The 22,296-nt window shown below is 41.5% G+C and overlaps 1 protein-coding gene across 1 annotated transcript in view; it reads left to right on the top strand.

The window, feature by feature from the left end:
• The first annotated feature begins 600 nt into the window (after positions 1-600).
• The window catches only part of LOC140493888 (uncharacterized), a 110,721-nt gene continuing 89,025 nt past the window's right edge, over positions 601-22,296 (top strand). The window contains exons 1-4 of the mRNA XM_072592883.1: positions 601-717; positions 5,869-5,921; positions 15,299-15,399; positions 17,576-17,914. Coding sequence (XP_072448984.1) covers positions 601-717; positions 5,869-5,921; positions 15,299-15,399; positions 17,576-17,914 — 610 coding nt within the window. The remainder of the gene's footprint in view (positions 718-5,868; positions 5,922-15,298; positions 15,400-17,575; positions 17,915-22,296) is intronic.

Raw genomic sequence — 22,296 nt, forward strand, 5'->3', positions numbered from 1 at the left:
TCCGAGCCCGTTTGAAAAATGTGGCAGATAATCCAATGATTGATGGGGTTGGGTTTGATTGAGTGAGACAGAATGTATGACAGGCCTTAAGAGATTGTTATACACCCAAAATGGACCCCCAGGCTCTGAGAGGGGATCCACTGGGAGACAGTGAAAATCTGGCTGTCAATTTGGAGAAACAGTTGAAGAAGTGGAGGCTCGAAACAGAGCAAGACATAGAGACTAATCAGTTGCTGACCACAATGTTCCGAAATTCCATTATTGAGGCAATGCCCTCCCAAGTCAGGTCAAGACTGGAGGAGGTGGTGGATCTGACATCATTGATGAGCCACCAAGAACTTAGAGATCATGTAGGTCATGTAGTTGAAAGGTTTCGAAAAGACAAAGAGAAATTGTCTGAACAGCTGGAGGAGTTGCAAAGGAAGCTGGCGTAAATGCAGCTGAAAGAGCTTAAAAAGAATGAAAAAGAGAAGGCTATAAAGGTGTTGCCAGTAAGAACCAACACAGTAATCAACACTGACATGAACCAAGTGCCGACGCAAAGTGGGGGGGTGGTCCTATCAGGTAGCCAGACAGGGGCCAGAAAGTCCCATGTCAGCAATGGAGGTTTTTAGAGAAGCTTTCCTGAAGGTGATGTATCTGGGGCAGGGAGATTTCAACAACAGCCGACACAGAACTGGGGTCCCCAAGGACAGGGACGTAGGAAAGGGGTCTAAGGTACATGATAAATAATCATGCTCAAGGCGAGGGGCCAGAAATGATGTGCTGGGGATGCCATCAACCCCAGGCCACTTTAGGAGGAATTGCCCTTAGTGGAGCGGGCCCTCTGCCCTACAGCGTGCCTAGTCAGCGGAATCCCCAGCGGCCACTTCCCAGACATCTATAGGCCCAGAAGGACCTCTTAACCCATACAGGATGCATTAGGGATGCCCTGAGAACCTGGGTGGGAAGGAGCACTACCTTGTCGTAGCATGGGAGGCTGATCAAGAACCATAGAACATAGAACATAGAACAATACAACCAGTAATACAAGTTAATACAGAAGGGCGGTGAAGATAGATCCTGGAGCTACATACACTTGTGTACAGCCAGGGTATGCCTCTCACCTTCCCATGTCAAGTAAATTTGTTAAAACTGTAGGGTTCTCAGGAAAATCACAGTTAACTCGATTTACAGCTCCAGTAAGATTAGAAATGGCAGGTAGGGAGATAGTTCTGTCAATATTAGTGTCTAAAGGGATGCTTTACTGCAGTTTAGAGGTAAGATTGGAGTGCACACAGCAGGGCTTAGTCATAGAAAAGGCCAATACACAATTGGTGATGCAAGAAGTTAAAGATGTTAATGTTTATTGGATAGGGGATATAGCAAGTGATATTCAAGATATTTGGGGGATGTGGGAACCAGAAGTGTTGACAATGTTGACTAAAGCAAGACCACCTAAGTCTGATCCACACTGTACAGTGATGTTTGATGAGTGTCAGAATGAGGTGTTAGAGAGGCAGTGACAGCAGGAAGTCATGACTCCACATCATTTGAGACGTGAAGCAATAGTATTCGGGGAGCAGGGAGTGATCCTGCAAATAGAGAGACATGTGTTCCTGGAAAAGTGGTACAGTGTATCAGGCACTGCACCACATGTAACCCTTACTGGTAAATAAGGGATATCAATCTAAAGACTTCGGACCTATGGCCAGGCATGTAGAAACAGTCAGGAAGTGGCATATGCTCACGACAGGGGTTTGGGAATCCAGGGGTGACAGCTATATTAAAATCCTAGCATGCTGCAACTTGACAGGGAATCCGGAGAAAGTCAAGGTAACACCCTAGTGGAGTATGCCAGTGACAGTGGAGGAAGGTGATCAATATGGTAATGAGCAATTAGATGGCCACAGCATGATTCAGATCTGGGGAGAGTGAAATCAGCTAGTTCATTGGAAATAAGGTTGAAACTGGGAGCTGGGACAGTAGTGAAATTTCTGATGAATGAAGTTATCCCAAGGTTTGGGATACCATCAGAAATTAGTTCAGACAGTGGGTTTGCCTTCATTCAGAAAGTAATTAAGTTGGTGCTGCAGTCTTTGAGAAGCAGAGGTTTGAGTGCGTGTATCATCCTCAGTCACAGGGTATGGTGGAAAGGTTTAATGGGACATTGAAAGCCAAACTAAACAAGATCTGCGCAAGCACCAACCTTAATTGGGGTGATGCATTGCCGCTAGCGCTAATGAGTTATCACATGCAGACTAATCACATGACCAACCTAACACCGCATGAGATGCTCACAGGCAGACCTATGCCAGTGGTCAGGTGGAGAGGTCCATATAAAGGGCCTAACTTGGAGTGGTTAAGCTTAGAACCTAAGCAATATATGCAGCAGCTAACTATGACACATGGAAACACAAAGGGAACTGACACCTGTCAACAAGAAAGGACCTATTAAACCCAGGGATTGGGTGTACGTGCAGGTTTCTCAAAGACGCTGGAATGAGCTGAGGAGAGAGGGACCTTTCATAGTGACAAAGGCATCACCTACCACCATGCAAGTGGAAGGATGACACATATGGTACCACCTTAATCATTGTACTAAAGCTCTCCCACCAGCACAAACTAACTCTAACACTGAGGTAAGTGGAGCTGAGGCTGAGGACCTTGCACACGGGCAGGGCACACAGGAGGTTAGTACCCCTCAGCAGGATTCCAACCAAGGTACGGGTGAAGTTCTTAGGGATACTGATCATTCCCAAAATGACTGTGATGGAGATGTGGAGCATAGTTCTCCTGGCAGCAGGGATGGGGAAGACACGGGGATGCCACTGATACCCCCCTTCTCTGATGCCAGGCCTGCATGCTCAGACTTGGAGACCATTAGCTTGGCAGACCTGGACTGGTAATGCCAGGGTCATTCAGACTGGGAGGCAAAGACCTATTAGAAGCACAGACCTTGCTGCCCTAACATGGGTACATGCCCGTGACAATCACTGGTATCAATGGTCAAACTATACGGCTGTAATGATGGCTAGACAGGACTGTTTCTTGTGCACTAAGGCAATCCCTCATACTACATTGTCCCTATGCCTTATAACTCGACCAACTGTACTTAATAGCGTCTGCAGCATTCTAGCTGACCTCTTAACCCGGATGATCCATCAACTTACAGGCAATTCCATTGCCCCTTTTAGTCCCTCCTACTTCAGACCTCTACGTTCTATCAGCAGGATGATGTGGGCAAGCAGCAACTCCAACGATGATGTGGCTTTAGTACCCTATGGTCCATAAGTAAGACTAATTACACATTCCCTGTGATTGCTTTCAGGATACGGGAAGGGTTGAGTTTTGAATGCTTTAAGCGAAATGGCTCCACACCAGTAGGCTATTTTAAGGGTCTTTGCAGGAATACAATTGAACTAGAGGTGGACACCACATTTGGGGCTGTTTTAAATTCTCAACATGTCCCACTGGCAGATATTTGGTGGGTGTGTGGTAAGAAAGGAGGGTTGCGCCTGACACTGCCCGCTGACTGGAGTGGCAGCTGTGCCCATGTAATGCTCCTACACATGGTAGCTAAATCACCACACACGCAGCTTGATGCTACATCACAGTCAACTTTGCGCCAAACTAAGTGACGGTATTTCCCTGATCCGACTATTTGGATTGATAGCATAGGACAGCCAAGAGGTATTCCTAATGAGTTTAAGGACCGCATGAGATTGCTGCGGGCTGGGAGGCTCTTATCCCAGTGATAGGGTTTAGCAAGAATACTGAATGGATTATTTACATTTATTACAACCAGCACAGATTTATCAATTATACTGTAGCTTTGGGAGAACAATTGGATGCTACTACCAAAACGACATGGCAAAACAGACAGCCTTAGATTGGATACTGGCAGAAAAAGGTGGGGTTTGTGTGATGTTTGGGGAACATTGCTGTACCTTTATACCTAACAACACTAGCCCTGGGGGATCTTTTACTAAATCAATGGAAAAACTAAAGAATTTAAGATGGGAGCTAAAAGACAATGTGGGGTTTGGACATCAGGCTTTTGATTGGCTGAATAATATATTAGGGTCTTGGGGAGCATGGTCTTATTGTAGATGCGGTTTTGCTTGTTGTCGCCTTCGTCTTTTGTTGTGCTTTGCCTTTTATTAAGTCCTTTTTAGTTTGCGTCACTACACGGCAACTTGTGGTCATTTCAGCTACCCCAGGAAGTGCTTACTTCTCTGATGGAACCCCACCGCTCTACTATTATGACCTAACAACCACCATGGTGCAAGGAATATGTCCACGTGGGGACATTGATGATACTTTTGAAGAACACGGGGGTCCTAGATTGTGAGGGATCTTGGGTCTTTTTTCCTGTTCTGGTTATCGGAGGACAGGTGTTTGGCCCAAGGGACCCCAGGAATGGAGGAAGAACCCTTTAAGTCTTAGACTCCTAAAATTAGTTAGTCCGTGTTGGGACCTACATTATTTGTCTATGGCACAAGAGGGGCTGAGTTTATTGTCTTCTTTCTCTAGGTGAGACCAGTAGGTCTCTAAGGGTGGAATTTGGAAAATAAAGAACATGAAAGCATGGGAAGGGTTAAAGCATGAAGACCACTGACAATCTGTGGTCTGTAGAAGGCAGGATGGAATAAGAATAGTGGAATGCTCTTACACCAATTTGCAGAGTAAGTTTAAGGCTGAAAGCTCACTATGGTGAGATGAGATAACACAAGTAATAAAGCAAGTTTCTCTGAAGTGTTATTATGACAGGATTGGGACCAAAATATTTGGGACATGACATTAAAATATCTAATAAATAGTTAGTAGAGTCAGCTTGAGACAGGAGACTATTGTAATAGATTGGAATAGCTAAATATCTATCATGAAAGGTTAGTCTGGAATGGAAGATCACTGTAGCAGAGTTAGCAATAAATATCTAACAGTGACATTAGAATAACATTAAGTAGAATATACAACTAAAGAGATAATGGGAATTAACATCACTGGTTTATTGTGCAGCTAGAGTGAGGTACTTTGATTAATATATAGTTGGACATGCTGATAAGCTAACAGAAACATGATTTTTAAAAATCCAAGGACCCTGAGGTAGGTGGGCAGTCGAGAATCTGCTTTCTCAGTGTCACGGTTTTTTGTTTGCAAATAAAAGACCCACTTCTTGAAGAACTCTCTTTGTCTCCTGGTGATTTTCTATATTTTCTCCACAACACTGACCACACTGAGTTCTACCATGATTTCACAGCGTCTGAGTCTCTGATAGGTTTACTGTTCGCACACTCGTCACAATCAGCTGAGCAGTGATGGAAGGATAGGGGTGTGCACGAGAAATAGCTGAATGCCTGTACATAGAGGTGCAATAACACATGGATTTAAATTGGAATCATAGTTTTCTTCATTAGAACTGCAGTTTCTGAGCGGCGTGGGGTACTTTGCAAAGCCCTCCATTCAATGTCTGTGGAAGCTGTATGAATGTTCAAATACATGACCCGTTGAGCGAGAGTGTATCAAGCAGGGTGCCGCTGTCGTTCCTTTGAGGCTGAATTTCACAAATTGATTTTTAAAATCTTGTTTTCCCGCCAGCTGCTCATCGAATGGGTTTAAGAATTCGATTGCATGTCCATGCACAAACAAAAACAATCTTGTGTAAAATCCTAAATAATCACTTCGCTTGGGTGTAAACAAAAATATTGTTTTATATTTCGAATAAAATCCGTGTCACTGTGCGGCGAATATCCCGAATTGCAATGAAGTTGTCATTTGATTCCATAAAGATGGGCGTGTTCGATGAAGCGAAAGTAAAAATAATGTCTGGTTTGGAAACGTGAAGAATCTTTTCTCTGGATGAAAATGTTTGTATTTGTTTAAAAGGATGGAAATCTTACTTTTCTGTGTTGTCATCATTTTGTTCACTTCATTAGGAGGTAAGAGTATACGAGTTTTGGTGTCTCTTGATCGTCGGCATCGGAAACTCTAAACAAATATCTGTTAGGACTAAGTCCGAACTTTAATTCTGCTTCAGGCCAATACGCGGAGGGTTCTATGGTTTTTGCTGTACTGCATGGATTTAGCTTTTAATGACGATGTTTTACAACGTTTTTCAGGAATCGAAATATTTACAGTCGTGATTTTTATTTGAATGTCAAATGTGACAGGATCGTACAGTTTGATTCTCAATTGACCTTTCACGGTCAGAATAAATACGCGACTCTGTAATGAGGGAAGTAATAAAATCAGTAACTCGGAACTGCTGGTAAACATCAAGTTTTCAGAGATATGTCACCTCTTGGAAAAATATAATTGAGATGACGGCACTTCTACTTCCAACCGGAAGTTTCAGCTTTGTGTGTGGTCACCTTGTTTTGACTGTGTGCATCCAGGAAATATTATTGAAATAAACATAGAGCGCACTGCCGAAACTCCCCAGAAAATGTGGCAGCATCTGTGGGCAGAGAACCCGAGTTAATGTTTCACTCTGGTATAAAGTCTTCAGAACTTGTTTTCATTCAAATAATATTACTGAAGTGATTTGTCCCAACATCCCACTTTATAAACTGAAGTCATAAATGCAACAGTGTGAATTTAATTTTTATTTGTTAAAACGAGGTTAAATAATTTATACTATTACCTGCATTGAACATTCTCACGACTTTTTAGCCTTCACGTGACCGTGATTTCAAGAAGTGTTCTCAGCCCGTTGTACATTAGCACACTAGCTTCCAATTAAACCTGTTGGACTATAACCTTGTGTGATTTTTACCTTTGTACACCCCAGTCCAACACCGGCATCTCCAAATCATAGTTCAACAGGTTTATTTGGATGCACTGGCTCGTGCTTCCAGATAAACCTGTTGGACTATGACCTGGTGGTGTGATTTTTAACGTTGTACGTACAAACGTGGACATAACCGGTCAGGAGCAACCCTTTGAGACTACAATACTTCACCATTCAATAACTGGCTGACTTGATTGCTGCTTTCTTGACATCTAATTTCAGTAAATCGAGGTTCCCTTTTATCTGCAGTAAGTCTTCTTTAAACAAGCCCAATAAATACGTTCAACCTGAATTCTCTTTCACGAAATCTTGTTAATCCTGTCTGATTAACGTGAACTTTCCTAAAGAGTCCTGCTGTCACTTTAGTAAAAGCTTCTGTCATCTTTCCCATGACACGTCAGACTAATTGCACTGGTGTTTCTTATTTTCAGTCTTTTTTTTGAATAAAGGAGTTGTATTTACATTTCCAATCTAATAGAATTTTTCCTTAATCTAGGAAGTCTTGGAATGTTAAAACCACATATCCACTATATCACCAGCCATCTCTTTTAAGACCAAGGTTTGATCTACCAAGGACCCAGGGACATGTCAGTCTCAGTTCCAGAAATTTGCTTCGTACCAATTCACAGGCAACTATAATTTTCTTGACTGCCTTACTCACTTCCATTTCCAGATTTACAGCAAATTCCAGGATATTAATTGTATGCTGTACAGTGAAGACCAATTGCAAAATGCCTCTTCAGTTCATCTGCCATCTCGAGTCATAGAGATGTTCAGCATGGAAACAGACCCTTTGGTCCAACCCGTCCATGCCGACCAGATATCCCAACCCAATCTAGTCCCACCTGCCAGCACCCGGCCCATATCCCTCCAAACTCCTCCTATTCATATACCCATCCAAATCCCTCTTAAATGTTGCAATTATACCAGCCTCCACCACTTCCTCTGGCAACTCATTCCATGCACGTACCACCCTCTGTGTGAAAAGGTTGCCCATTAGGTCTCTTTTATATCTTTCCCTTCTCACCCTAAACCTATGCTCTCTAGTTCTGGACTCCCCAACCCTAGGGAAAAGACTTTGCCTATTTACTCTATGCACGCCCCTCATAATTTTGTAAACCTCTATAAGGTTACCCCTTATAGGGAAAACAGCCCCAGCCTGTTCAGCCTTTCCCTATAGCTCAAATCCTCCAACCCTGGCAACATCCTTGTCAATCTTTTCTGAACCCTTTCAAGTTTCACAACATCTTTCTGATAGGAAGCAGACCAGACTTGCACTTAATATTCCAACAGTGGCCTAACTAATGTCCTGTACAGCCGCAACATGACCTCCCAACTCCTATATTCAATACTCTGACCAATAAAGGAAAGCATACCAAACGCCTTCTTCACTATCTTATCTACCTGCGACTCCACTTTCAAGGAGCTATGAACCCGCACTGCAAGGTCTCTTTGTTCAACAACACTCCCCAGGACCTTACCATTAAGGCACGGTGGCACAGTGGTTAGCACTGCTGCCTCACAGCGCCAGAGATCCGGGTTCAATTCCCACCTCAGGCGACTGACTGTGTGGAGTTTGCGCATTCTCCCCGTGTCTGCGTGGGTTGCCTCTGGGTGCTCTGGTTTCCTCCCACAGTCCAAAGATGTGCTGGTCAGGTGAATTGGCCATGCTAAATTGCCCGTAGTGTTAGGTAAGGGGTAGATGTCGGGGTATGGGTGGGTTGCGCTTCGGTGGGGCGGTATGGACTTGTTGGGCCGAAGGGCCTGTTTCCACACTGTAAGTAATCTAATCTAATTAAGTGCCGAAGTCCTGCAAAGGTTTGCGTTCCCAAAATGCAGCACCTTACATTGATCTGAATTAAACCCCATCTGCCACTTCTCAGCCCTTTGGCCCATCTGGTCAAGATCCTGAGGTAACCCTCTTCGCTGTCCACTACACCTCCAATTTTGGTGTCATCTGCAAACTTACTAACTCTACCTCTTATGCTCACATCCAAATCATTTAGGTAAATGACAAAAGGTAGAGGACCTGGCACCAATCCTTGTGGCACTCCACTGGTCACAGGCGTCCAGTCTGAAAAACAACCCTCCACCACCACCTTCTGTCTTCTATCTTTGAGCCAGTTCGGTATCCAATACGCTAGTTCTCCCTGTATTCCAAGAGATCTAACCTTGCTAATCAGTCTCCCATGGGGAACCTTGTCGAATGCCTTACTGAAGTCGATATAGATCACATCTACCACTCTGCCCTCATCAATCCTCTTTGTTACTTCCTCAAAAAACTCAATCAAATTTGTGAGACATGATTTCCCATGCACAAAGCCATGTTGACTATCAGTCCTTGCCTTTCCAAATACATAGATAAAAACAATGACTGCAGATGCTGGAAACCAGAGTCTAGATTAGAGTGGTGCTGGAGAAGCACAGCAGTTCAGGCAGCATCCGAGGAGCAGTAAAATCGACATTTCGGGCAAAAGCCCTTCATCAGGAATATGTGTATATCCTACCCCTCAGGATTCCCTCCAACAACTTGCCCACCACTGACATCAGGCTCACTGGTCTATAGTTCTCTGGCTTGTCCTTACCACCCTTCTTAAACAGTGGCACCACGTTTGCCAACCTCCAGTCTTCTGGCACCTCACCTGTGGCTATTGATGATACAAATATCTCAGCAAGAGGCCCAGCAATCACTTCTCTAGCTTCCCACAGAATTCTCGGGTACACCTGATCAGGTCCTGGGGATTTATTCACCTTTTGCCCGTTTCAAGACATCCAGCACTTCCTCCTCTGTTATCTGGACATTTTGCTCTTTTATTGTCCATTATTAACACACCAGATTCACTTTTTCTGGAACCAATGCACGCTTTATTAACTTTATTCTTTGAAAATGTCTATAGAAATATCTATTTTTATTTTTGCTCACTTTTTCTCATATTCAAATTTTCTGTGCTATTTTAATGTTTAACCTAACTTTCTCTCAGACTCTACTTTCCCCTTCCTTACTAATCTTTTTGTCATTCTTTACCTTTTATAATGTTCCGTCCATGCTTCTGACTTGCAAATCAACTTTGCACAATTATATGCTTTTTCATAAAGTTTGACATAATTTTTCTAGTTAACCATAGAATGTTGATCTTGCCTTGAAATTTGTCCTTCTTTTCAAATGTAACTATCCTCTGTATTTGTAATATTCTCTTAAATGTTTGTCACCACATCTCTCTTGCATATCCCTTAACCTAATCTGGCAGTTTAGGTTAGAATCTCTACAGTGTGAAAGCAGGCCATTCAGCCTATCAAGTCCACACCAACCTTCCAAACAGTATCCCATTCAGACACATCCCTTATCCCTGCAATCCTGCATTTCCCATGACTAATCCACCTAAACTACATATCCCTGACACCGTGGGCAATTTTGCATGGCCAGTTCACCTAATGTGCACATAGAGTCATAGAGTCAGTGAGATGGACAGCACAGAAACAGACCCTTTGGTCCAACTTGTCCATACTGACCAGATACCCTAACGTAATCTAGTCCCATTTGCTAGCACTTGGCTCATATCCCTCTAAACACTCCCTATTCATGTATCCACCCAGATGACTTTTAAATGCTGTAATTGTACCAGCCTCCATCACTTCCTCTGGAAGCTCATTCCATACACACACCATCCTCTGCATGAAGAAGTTGCCCCTTAAGTCCCTTTTATACCTTACCCCTCTCACGCTAAACATATGCCTTCCAGTTTTAGACTCTCCCACCCCAGGGAAAACACCAGTCTATTTATCCCATCCATGCCCCTCATGATTTTATAAACCACTATAAGCACACCCCTCTGTCCCGATGGTCCAGGGAAAACAGCCTCAGCCTATTCAGGCTCTCCCTATAGCTCAAACCCTCCAACCCTGGCAACATCTTTGTAAATCTTTTCTGAACCCTTTCAAGTTTCACAGCATCCTTCCAATAGGAAGGAGACCAGAATCGCATGCAATATTCCAACAGTGGCCTAACCAATGTCCTGTACAGCTGCAACGTGGCCTCCCAACTCCTGTACTCAGTGCTCTGACCAATAAAGGAAGGCATACCAAATGCCTGCTTCACAATCCTATCTACCTGCAACTCTACTTTCAACCTGCACTCTTTGTTCATGAGCAGGCCATTTAATCAGTGCATGTTCAAGTTTATCTTCTATTCAAACATTGTCCTAATCCCATGCACTTGCTTTGTTTCCAGATTCCTTTATCCCTCAACCAGCTTTCTAACATTTTGAATGCTGAAATGTTCTCTGCCTCAACCACTATATATTTCTAAGATTTGTACTTCAAAAAAAATTCTTATCACCATCCAAAATCACTTAAATGTATTTTGTGTTGCTGCATTCTCATTGATGCAGTAGAAAATCTTTCTACATACACTGTGTTTCTAACTTGAAAATGTTTACCAAATCACCATTTCAAAACCTGAAATCCAATGAAAACAGGCATAATTGTCCAAGTCTTTGTAGTTGAGATTATGCAAATAGGAAGCAAATTAATGAATTAATATTTGGCTGTTCCCTTTCTATATCATGGATCCCAAAACTGCATACATTTTGCTGACTGTATGCATTCTAGATTTGGCACCATATGCTGAATTCCTTTGGAGAAATAATAAGGCTGACTGCTGACAGTTTTGCTTCTGCAACATCCAGAGCATTACAAAAGGGGAAAGATAAGTAACAGCACAGTAAATACACTGAAAAAACGTTGATTTCTGTGAAATTTGTGCCATTTTTCCTTTATAAAAAGTGAGAGAATGTGTTAAATTGTTGTTTATAGCACATGGGTGGCTATTCTGTATTATTTGTCTAAGTCATGGAATGTATCAATTCTTGATATATTTGGCATGAGGTAACCCTGGAGCAGTCAGTGAAAATGTTGATCCTTCAGCACTTCAAGACTTTTCCACAAGTCAGTGAGATCATTGTTGACCTGTTCCTCAGCAAATTTTGTAAGCCTTAATCACTATCCATTGATACACTTACATTGTAAAATGTTAAAAATCACACAACACCAGGTTAGAGTTCAACAAGTTTAATTGGAAGCACTAGCTTTCGGAGTGCTGCTCCTTCATCAGGTGATGAAGGATCAGCGGTCAGAAAGCTACTGCTTCCAATTAAACCTTTGAATTATAACCTGGTGTTGTGTGATTTTTTAACTTCGTACACCCCAGTCCAACACCGGCATCTCCGTATCATTGTAAAATGTCATTCACAGTCTGGAAAATATCAACTGACCCAGTATTCACAGCCATTTCCATTTGACATTCTGCTCTCACACTACCTTTTGTGCGAAAAAACAGTTCCTAATGTCACTCCTCACTTTTTGACATTTACTTTACTGAGTCCTTTAATCATTTTGAACACTTCAGATCATTCAAGTTCATTTCTCAAAAGAACCTAAGCCAGATTTACGTAACTTGCAATAATTTAACCCTTCTATTCTGCATCATTCTGATCATTCACACACATATGAAAATCAGAAGGAACTATTTTATATTCCCCTTTTAGAAGTTGGATTTTGTAGCAAACGTTTCTCATATATCTGTTTTTGATGTATGAATAAAAGTTTAGCATTTAATAGTGTGGTCAAATCTGAGGTTTCAAAGCTTGTATTTTTGTCACTGCCTTCATTGAAGAGAGGGGCTGGACAGCTGGATTGTGATGCAGAGTGTTCTCAACAGCATGGATTCAATCCCCACACTGGTTGAGGTGACCATGAGGCCCCACCACCTTAACTTTGCCTCTTGCTTAAACCATCACCAGTTAACTCCCTTTAATGAAAGCATGGACTATGGTGGCTTCAACTTTTTATTGAAGAGGGAAATGAAGAAAGGAAACTGACCCTTCCAGTTTCTGCAGAAACTGAGACTGAAACTAATCGGAAGCTTTCTAAAAATACTGGATATGGTTGGAAAGTTTTTATTAAATATTTCTTCATGGCCTAGGGATATCTCTGGCAATGCTAGCATTTGTTGCCTATCAGTGAATACCTTTGATCAGTACGACAGAATCAACCATATTACTGTGGATCTGGAGTCACATGAAGCCCTGACTGTAGAATATAGATTGTCTTCCCTATAAAGGACATCAGTAAACCAGATGGATTTTTACAATTGCCAGTCTTTAAGCTTCAGCTCATCATTAACTTTAAATTCCAGCTGCTGTGAGTTGGGAGTTGAACCCACATCCCCAGAGCATTAGCCTGGGTCTCTTCATTTTTAGTTCATGACACTATCACAATGTCCCATCCTCCTACAGCCCAAACAGTTTGATTTATAGTTATGGAATACTTAAAACTGCTGCCTGATTTCAGTAATGGATAATGATGAGGCCAGCTCTGCAGTACAGACAGGCAGGTTGAAGAATTTAGATCCAGAAACTGTTAATGAGCAATGATAATGATTGCTCAACTGTTTCCATTACTTCAAGATAGTAGCATTTTATCATCCAATTATAATTGAGGATGTTCTGCATACATAAGCCATTTTTAATCAAGACCATGCCATTGAACTTGTTTTGGTTAAACCCACCTGTTGGCTAGAGATGAGGCTAAATCCTAGGATTTGATGTGATTTGATTGATTATTCACATCTACCTAAGCACAGTGAAAAGTTTTGTTTGGCCCGCTGTGCCGGCAAATCATACCATACAAAGTGCATAAGGGTGATAGAACAGAACAAGGAATACAATGCCATGGATGGACCCAGCACCAAACTTTGTGGCACACCACTGGTCACAGGCCTCCAATCTGAAATGCAACCCTCCACCACCACGCTCTGTCTTCTACCTTTGAGTCAATTCCTTATCCAAATGGCTAGTTCTTCCTGTATTCCATGTGATTTAACCTTGCTAACCGGTCTATCAAGAGGAACGCCTAACTGACTTTCATATAGATCACATCCACCTCTCTGCCTTCATCAGACCTCTTCATTACTTCTTCAGAAAACTCAATCAAGTTAATGAAACATGATTTCTCATGCACAAAGCCATGTTGACTATTCCTAATCAGTCCTTACCTTTCCAAATACATGTAAATCCTGTCCCACAGGATTCCCTCCAACAACGTGCCCACCATTGATGTCAGACTCACCAGTCTATTGTTCCTTGGCTTTTCCTTACCACCTTTCTTGAATAGTGGCACAATGTTAGCCAATCTCCAGTCATCCAGCACCTCACCTATGGCTATCAATGATACAAATATCTCAACAAGGGGCCCAGCAATCTCTTCCCTCTCTGCCCATAGAGTTTTAGGGTACATCTGATCAGGTCCCAGGGATTTATCCACCATTATGCATTTTAAGACATCCAGCAGTTCCTCCTCTGTAATTTGGGCATTTTTCAAGATGTTGCTATTTATTTCCCCACGTTCTATACCTTTCATATCCTTCTCCACAGTAAACACTGATGCACAAATACTCATTTAGTATCTCACCCATGTGTGGTTCCACACATCGGCTGCCTTGCTGATCTTTAAGGCACCCAATTCTCTCCCTACTTACTCTTTTGTCCTTAATGTTTTTGTAGAATCCCTTTGAATTCCCCAAAACCTTATTTGCCAAAACTGTTTTATGTTCCCTTTCAGCCGGGATGTGAACACAGGAGGTAGAGTTAGTAAGTTTGAAGATGACACTAAAGTTGGAGGTGTAGTGGACGGCGAAGAAGGGTACCTCACAGGACAACAGGATCTTGATTAGGTCGGTCAATAGACCGAGGATTGGCAGATGAAGTTTAATTTAGACAAATGTTAGGTGCTGATTTTGAAAGGCAAATCAGGGCAGAGCTTATACACTTAATGGTAAGGATGGGGAGTGTTGCTGAACAATGTGTCCTTGGAGTGCAGGTTCATAGATCCTTGAAAATGGAATCACAGGTTGTCTTTATTGGTCAGTGCATTGAGTATAGGAGTTGGGAGGTCATGTTGTGGCTGTACAGGACATTGGTTAGGTCAGCTTTGGAGTACTGTATGCAATTCTGGTCTCCCTGCTTTAAAAAGGATGTTGTGAAACTTTAAAGGGTCCAGAAAAGATTATGAGGATGTTGCCAGGGTTGTAGGGTTTGAACTATAGGGAAAGGCTGAATAGGCTGGAACATTGGATGCTGAGGGGTGATGTTATTAAATCATCATGGTTTATTAAATCATTAGGGGCAAGGATTGGATAAATAGGCAAGGTCTTTTCCCCGGAATAGGTGAGTATGAGTATATGAATAGAGGGTATGAGTTTAAAATGAGAGGAGAAAGATTTTAAAAGGACCTAAGGAGCAACTTTATCAAGCAGAGGCTGGTGCACAAATGGAATGAGCTGCCAGAGGATGTGTTGGAGGCTGGTATGATGGATCTGAATGGGTATATGAATAGGAAGGGTTTAGAGAGACATGGGCCAAATGGTGGCACATGGGACTAGATTTATATAGGACATCTGACCGACATGGATGAGTTAAACTGAAGCATCTGTTTCTGTGTTGTATACCTCTATGACTCTTATGGCTGCAGAGAAGGTGCACAAAGATCGAGATCAACATCCAATTTAAGATTTGAAAGGACCATTCAGAAGTCTAACAACTGCAAGGAAGAAGCTGTTCTTGAACCTGGTGGTATGTGTGTTTAAGCTTTTGCTTCTTCTCCTTGATGGAAGAGTTTGGAAAAAATTACAGTATATCAGGATGACAGTAGTCTTGATTATGTTGGCTGTCTTCCCCAGGCAGCGTGATTGATAGATAGAGTAAATGTATGAAAGATTGGCTTGTGTAATGGACTGAGTTGTGTTCACTTCCCTCTGTAGTTTTTTTATGATCCTGGGCGGTGCATTTGCTACACCAAGCTGTGATGCATCTGGGTAGAATGCTTTCTGTGTTGTGTTCATATAATGACTGGAATTGGTAAGTGGCAGAAATAGCCTCTTTTAATTCAGCATTCACAGTTAAAGTCTGAGGCAGCAATAAAATCCCAAAATACAGTTCTTACAAGAGACCCTTTATGCACAGTTCTTATATATAGTAACATTCCATTACCATTGTGTTACAATTTTTATCTCTAGTACACAAAGTTTTGAAGGGCTTCTGACCTGGGAGACAGGAGATGGGTTAAAACGTGCTAAGTGCTGGCTGCTACTTCAAATGGGACATCTGTCCGGTCTCCTTGCATAATTGGGAGGTGTCAGTCTTTTTGTCTTTTAAGTTAGTAAATATTAGTAAAAATGCTAGGCCTATATGCTCTAAATAAGGCAAAAATTGTACCTATACAAGAATAAAGGGTATTAAGCTGATTACTGTAGCTGGGTTGTGAGATTTATTTACCATTTGCCGGTATGAGTTTCATTCATTCATGCAATTTCATAGAATTGCTGATTTGTCAGTTAGTTTCTTAAAGGGACAATGGCCAAGTTAAAAGGTATTTAACAGGTACCTAATCTATTCAGGTCCAGAAGATGGTTAGTAAGTGCTGATTAATATTATAATGTTTGATGGGGATGGTATTGTTCTGTATGCTTCATTTATCCAGAGGAAAACACTGCTTGTGGCAAGAGATGATAAGGTGTGGAAATACACTAATGAGTTTGAAAGGGTTGTTTTTAAATTTGGATACTGCAGAACTGCAGTTTTATGAATGAATGAATGAAACCGTGTTATAGTAAATAATAGGGAAGTAAAAGGTTATGAATAAATGAACAGGAACCCGGTATTAATGAATATAGCGAGCTGGTGCAGGGGTTAATAAAGATAACACAATGTGTCATAACACAATATCTCACATGTGCATCTATAAAAATTGGTCAGTGTCTTTATGGACATGCTGAATTTCCTTAGCCTCTTGAGGAAGTAGAGATGTCATTGTGCTTTCTTGACCATCACCTCAGTGCAGTTCGACTAGGACAGATTGTTGGTGATCATCACTCCTGGGAATGTGATTCTCTCAACTGTCTCCACCTCAGCTGCATTGATGTAGGTAAGGGCATACCCTCCATCTTGCACCCTAATGTCAATGATCAGCTCTTTCAGTTTGCTAACATTGAGAGAGAGATTGTTATCTTTATACCACACCACCAAGTACTGTGTCTTTTTCCTGTATTCTGTCTCATCATTGCTTGAAGTCAGGCCTACAACAGTTGTGTCGTCAACGAACTTATAAACGGAGTTAAAGATGAAATTTGGCATCATAGGTATGAGTATATAGGGAGTATAGTATGGGGCTGAGTACGCAGCTATGCTGGTATTGAGGATTATCATGCTTATTCTCACTGATCTGTGGATCAGGAAGCTGAGGATCCATTTGCAGAGGGCAGGTCTCAGAGTTTGGTGATTAATTTGTTTGGAACTATAGTGTTGAAGAACTAGGAGAGAATACCTGAACATCTTATGAGGAAGACATAGTTTTAAAAATGCTCTGTCACTGAAACTGATTAAATTTATGCTGAGTGGATTACCATACCAAGTCATAACTTCTGAAAGTGCCTTTAATGTGTAATTTATAGTTTATAACCAACCATAATTTGTCTATTACTTCACATTTAACTAATACTAATTCTGGGTATAGAGCATAGAGGCTAATGAAAGCATTTAGTGTATGCTTTATTTGATTCCTGTATAATAAAAATGTATCTGTTTTAACCATGAAATCTTGTGACATTGTGTGTTTTGAAAATTTCAAAGTTCTTTTTAGAAAATTGATACTGATCCCTGCTGAGATTATAACAATAGTTCTCCACCTATTTGTAATATTTGAGGCATGTTTAGGCATTTTACTATTTTAAAATATTAAATTATTTTCTAGGACCTTTAGAAGTGGAGATATTTCCTGAACCACTGGAAGTTTTAGCAAATGAAGATGCTCTTTTAAAATGCAAATATAAAGAACCAGAATCTGACCTCTCACATGTAGCTGTTCGATGGACTTTTACATCACAAACAGCCAAGAAAGATGTGTATATATTCAATGGAGGAAAGCATCAACCAATCAGAAATGGAGCAAAGATGTTTGACAATGCTTTACAGAAAGGGAATGCTTCACTTTACCTTCCAAATGTGCAACGTTATGAAGAAGGAACATACACGTGCGTTGTTTTTGTTACTCCCCATAAAGAAGAAAAGAGTTCAGTGATGCAAGTGTCAGGTAGGAGAGACAAAATCAATTTCAGCTCCATAACATGCGATTTTACTCACAGAACTGGGTATTTACTGCTATATGCAAAAATATTTATTTCCATCTGTAAAAGCATTAAACTTCTGACTCAGCTGATGGCTAAGTAAGCATTCCAGTTAATAACAGCCAGCAATTTTGCAGTTTTTATGAAGCTAACTGATCTTGGTTGGAACAGTAATAGTAAGTGGTATCAAAAAAGAAAGTGTGAAGCAAAACATTGAATATCAAAATCATACAAAAATCTTGATAATTAAAAAAGAGCCCAGGAACAATTTAACTGTGAAAATGTATAACTGATAACAGCAGTAGTCCCAGCGATGCCTATATCCAGAATTTCAAAATATTCTTCATGTAAGTTCACAACTTGGATAGTTGATACATGGAAACCAGAAAATAATAAATCTGTTAGCTGTTACTTTGGCTTTTGAACATCATATAATTAAATATAAAATAGCTGAACACCTTGAAAACTTTCGGCAGATCATAGAGAGAGTCAGTATTGAGTTGTAAAGTCATACCTTTCTTATCAGCAACTTAAGTAGTAACCAAGGGAAGTTCTAAATATGTTCTCTCTACAACCTTCAAGAAGAAATTTGATAAAGGGCAGTTTGTTAAAGTTGAAGCTTATGGAATTAATGTTAAATTATTGTCCATACTAAGACCATGACTGCACAATAGAAAACAGAATGAATGATGTAATGCGCAGATAGTCCATTTGACAGAATATGGCTAATGGTGTCCAACTGGACCATAGGTATTTACTATAAATATTATCTACTTTATATTCATAGAATCAGACAGTTCAGAAGAGGCCCTTTGGCCCATTGATTCTGTACTGCCAAAAATACACAAAAGCTGCACTTAATCAGATAAAGAGGCATGCATTCAAAATTGCTGATGGCACAAAATTAGTAACATTGTCAACAGTGTGGATTGAAGCCTGAAATTTATTGGTTTAAGTGAATGGTCAAAACTGTGACAAATGGATTTCAAGAAGGGGCAAAAAATGAAATCATCGATTTGCAACCTAAAAATACATAGATCAGTGTAATTTCTAAATGATGAAAAGCTAGAGGTATTTGGGGTGCTAACAAATTGGCGTCCAGGTACAAAGGTAATTGAAATATTATGAAAAGGAATCAAAAAATGGTAATGGAATAGAAATGAAAAATGCTGGAAATATTCAATACACCAGACAGCACTTACAGTCATAGTCATAGAGATGTACAGCATAGAAACAGACCCTTTGGTCCAACCCGTCCATGCCGACCATGCCGACCAGATATCCCAACCCAATCTAATCCCACTGCCAACACCCGGCCTATATCCCTCCAAACCTTTCCCATTCATATACTCAACCAAATGCCACTTAAATGTTGCAATTGTACCAGCCTCCATCACTTCCTCTGGAGGCTCATTCCATACCCGTACCACCCTCTGTGTGAAAAAATTGCCCCTTAGGTCTCTTTTATATCTTTTCCCTCTCACCCTAAACCTATGCGCTCTAGTTCTGGACTCCCCAACCCCAGGGAAAAGAGTTTGCCTATTTACCCTCTCCATGCCCCTCATAATTTTGTAGACCTCTATACGATCACCCCTCAGCCTCCAACACTCCAGGGAAAACAGCCCCAGCCTGTTCAGCCTCTCCCTATAGCTCAAATCCTCCAACCCTGGCAACATCCTTGTAAATCTTTTCTGAACCCTTTCAGGTTTCACAACATCTTTCCAATAGGAAGGAGACCAGAATTGCACGCAATATTCCAACAGTGGCCTAACCAATGTCCTGTATAGCCACAACATGACCTCCCAACTCCTGAAGTCAATACTCTGACCAATAAAGGAAAGCATACCAAACACCTTCTAACCCTCTTCGCTGTCCAGAACACCTCCAATTTTGGTGTCATCTGCAATCTTACTAACTGTACCTCTTATGCTCGCATCCGAATCATTTATGTAAATGACAAAACATAGAGGACCCAGCACCGATCCTTGTGGCAGTCCACTGGTCACAGGCCTCCAGTCTGAAAAACAACCCTCCACCACCACCCTCTGTCTTCTACCTTTGAGCCAGTTCTGTATCCAAATGGCTAGTTCTCCCTGTATTCTATGAGATCTAACCTTGCTAATCAGTGTCCCATGGGAAACCTTGTCGAACGCCTTACTGAATTCCATATAGATCACATCTACCGCTCTGCCCTCATCAATCCTCTTTGTTACTTCCTCAAAAAACTCAATCAAGTTTGTGAGACATGATTTCCCACGCACAAAACCATGTTGACTATCCCTAATCAGTCCTTGCCTTTCCAAATACATGTACATCCTGTCCCTCAGGATTCCATCCAACCACTTGCCCACCACTGACATCAGACTCACTGGTCTATAGTTCCCTGGCTTGTCCTTGCCACCCTTCTTAAACAATGGCACCACGTTTGCCAACCTCCAGTCTTCCGGCACCTCACCTGTGACTATCGATGATACAAATATCTCAGCAAGAGGCCCAGCAATCACTTCTTTAGCTTCCCACAGACTTCTAGGGTACACCCGATCAGGTCCTAGGGATTTATCCACTTTTATGCGTTTCAAGACATTCAGCACTTCCTCCTCTGTAATATGGACATTTTTCAAGATGTCACCACCTATTTCCCTACAGTCTATATCTTCCATACCCTTTTCTACAGTAAATACTGATGCAAAATACTCATCTGGTATCTCCCCCACACATAGGTCGCCTTGCTGATCTTTGAGGGGCCCTATTCTCTGCCTAGTTACGGATTTGTCCTTAACATATTTATGAAAACCCTTTGGATTTTCCTTAATTCTATTTGCCAAAGCTGTCTCATGTTCCCTTTTTGTCCTCCTGATTTCCCTCCTAAGTATACTCCTACTTCCTTTATACTCTTCTCAGGATTCACTCGATCTATCCTGTCTATACCTGACATATGCTTCTTTCTTTTTCTTAACGAAACCCTCAGTTTCTTTAGTCATCCAGCATTCCCTATACCTACCAGCCTTTTCATTCACCCTAACAGGAATATATTTCTCTGGATTCTCATTATCTCATTTCTGAAGGCTTCCCATTTTCCAGCCGTCCCTTTACCTGCGAACATCTGCCCCCAATTAGCTTTCAAAAGTTTTTGCCTAATACCGTCAAAATTTGCTTTTCTCCAATTTAGAACTTCAACTTTTAGATCTGGTCCGTTCCTTTCCATGATTATTTCAAATCTAATAGAATTATTGTCAGTGACTCCAAAGTGCTCCCCCACTGACACCTCAGTCACCTGTCCTGCCTTATTTCCCAACAGTAAGTCAAGTTTTGTACCTTCTCTACTAGGTAGATCCACATACTGAATCAAAAAATTGTCTTGTACATACTTAACAAATTCCCCTCCATCTAAACCCTTAACACGATGGCAGTCCCAGTCGATGTTTGGACAGTTAAAATCCCTTTCCATAACCACCCTATTTTCTTACAGATAGCTGAGATCTCCTTACAAGTTTGTTTCTCAATTTCCCTCTGATTATGAGGGGGGTCTACAATCCCAATAAGGTTTCATCCCTTCCTTATTTCTCAGTTGTGGCAAGAAATAGAAGTAACAGCATAATTTACTCTGCAATGGGGTCTTGTTTGATGGATGAAGACCTGGCAGGAGCCCACATCAGCTCCATTAATGAAGGCCCTCCAATTTTCAATGCATATTAGACACATCAGAGGCCAGCAGTAGTCCATTGCCAACTGCACCACTTAGTTATCAGTGACGTACTTGTCTGAAGATCAACAACGGTCCTGAGGCCAAAGGTTTATGAAGGTGGGATGGGGGTATCACAGGAGAGTGAGTGTGAATTTGGTCTAGTGGGTCCCATGCCTTCTGATGCCGCGTCCCTTGATCAGGCACTGAGCGCCTTCGAAGAAGTCTTTTGAAACTTAGATGATGTGAAAGGCAGATCTAAAGGCTAAGTCTTGCATCCACTGCATTTGCATGGAAAGGTATCCCATGGAAATTGGAAGTGGAGAAGTTGAGTTTACAAATATTTACAGAGTGGACCAGGGCATTGCAGAGTGAATGATACTTTAAAAATGTTGAAGATGGCAAGGGAAGATGTGTTTGGCAGTGGCATTATGCTGACAGAGGCAGAATTGAAGAAGATGATCTTGACCACACTTCTCACCTCCGGCTTCCTGAAAGGACTCCATTGTATTCTTCCAATTTCTCTGTCAGACCTATTTCAATAATGCAACCTGCCAGATGAGCATTTCTGGTTATGGCATCCTTTTTGTCAATCAAAGAGTCAACCCCCATGTGATTGGCAGTGTGCTCCACTGTGTCCAATCCATTTTATGCACTTCTCCTCTC

Source organism: Chiloscyllium punctatum, chromosome 22 (assembly GCF_047496795.1).
Source record: "Chiloscyllium punctatum isolate Juve2018m chromosome 22, sChiPun1.3, whole genome shotgun sequence".
Taxonomy (NCBI): domain Eukaryota; kingdom Metazoa; phylum Chordata; class Chondrichthyes; order Orectolobiformes; family Hemiscylliidae; genus Chiloscyllium; species Chiloscyllium punctatum.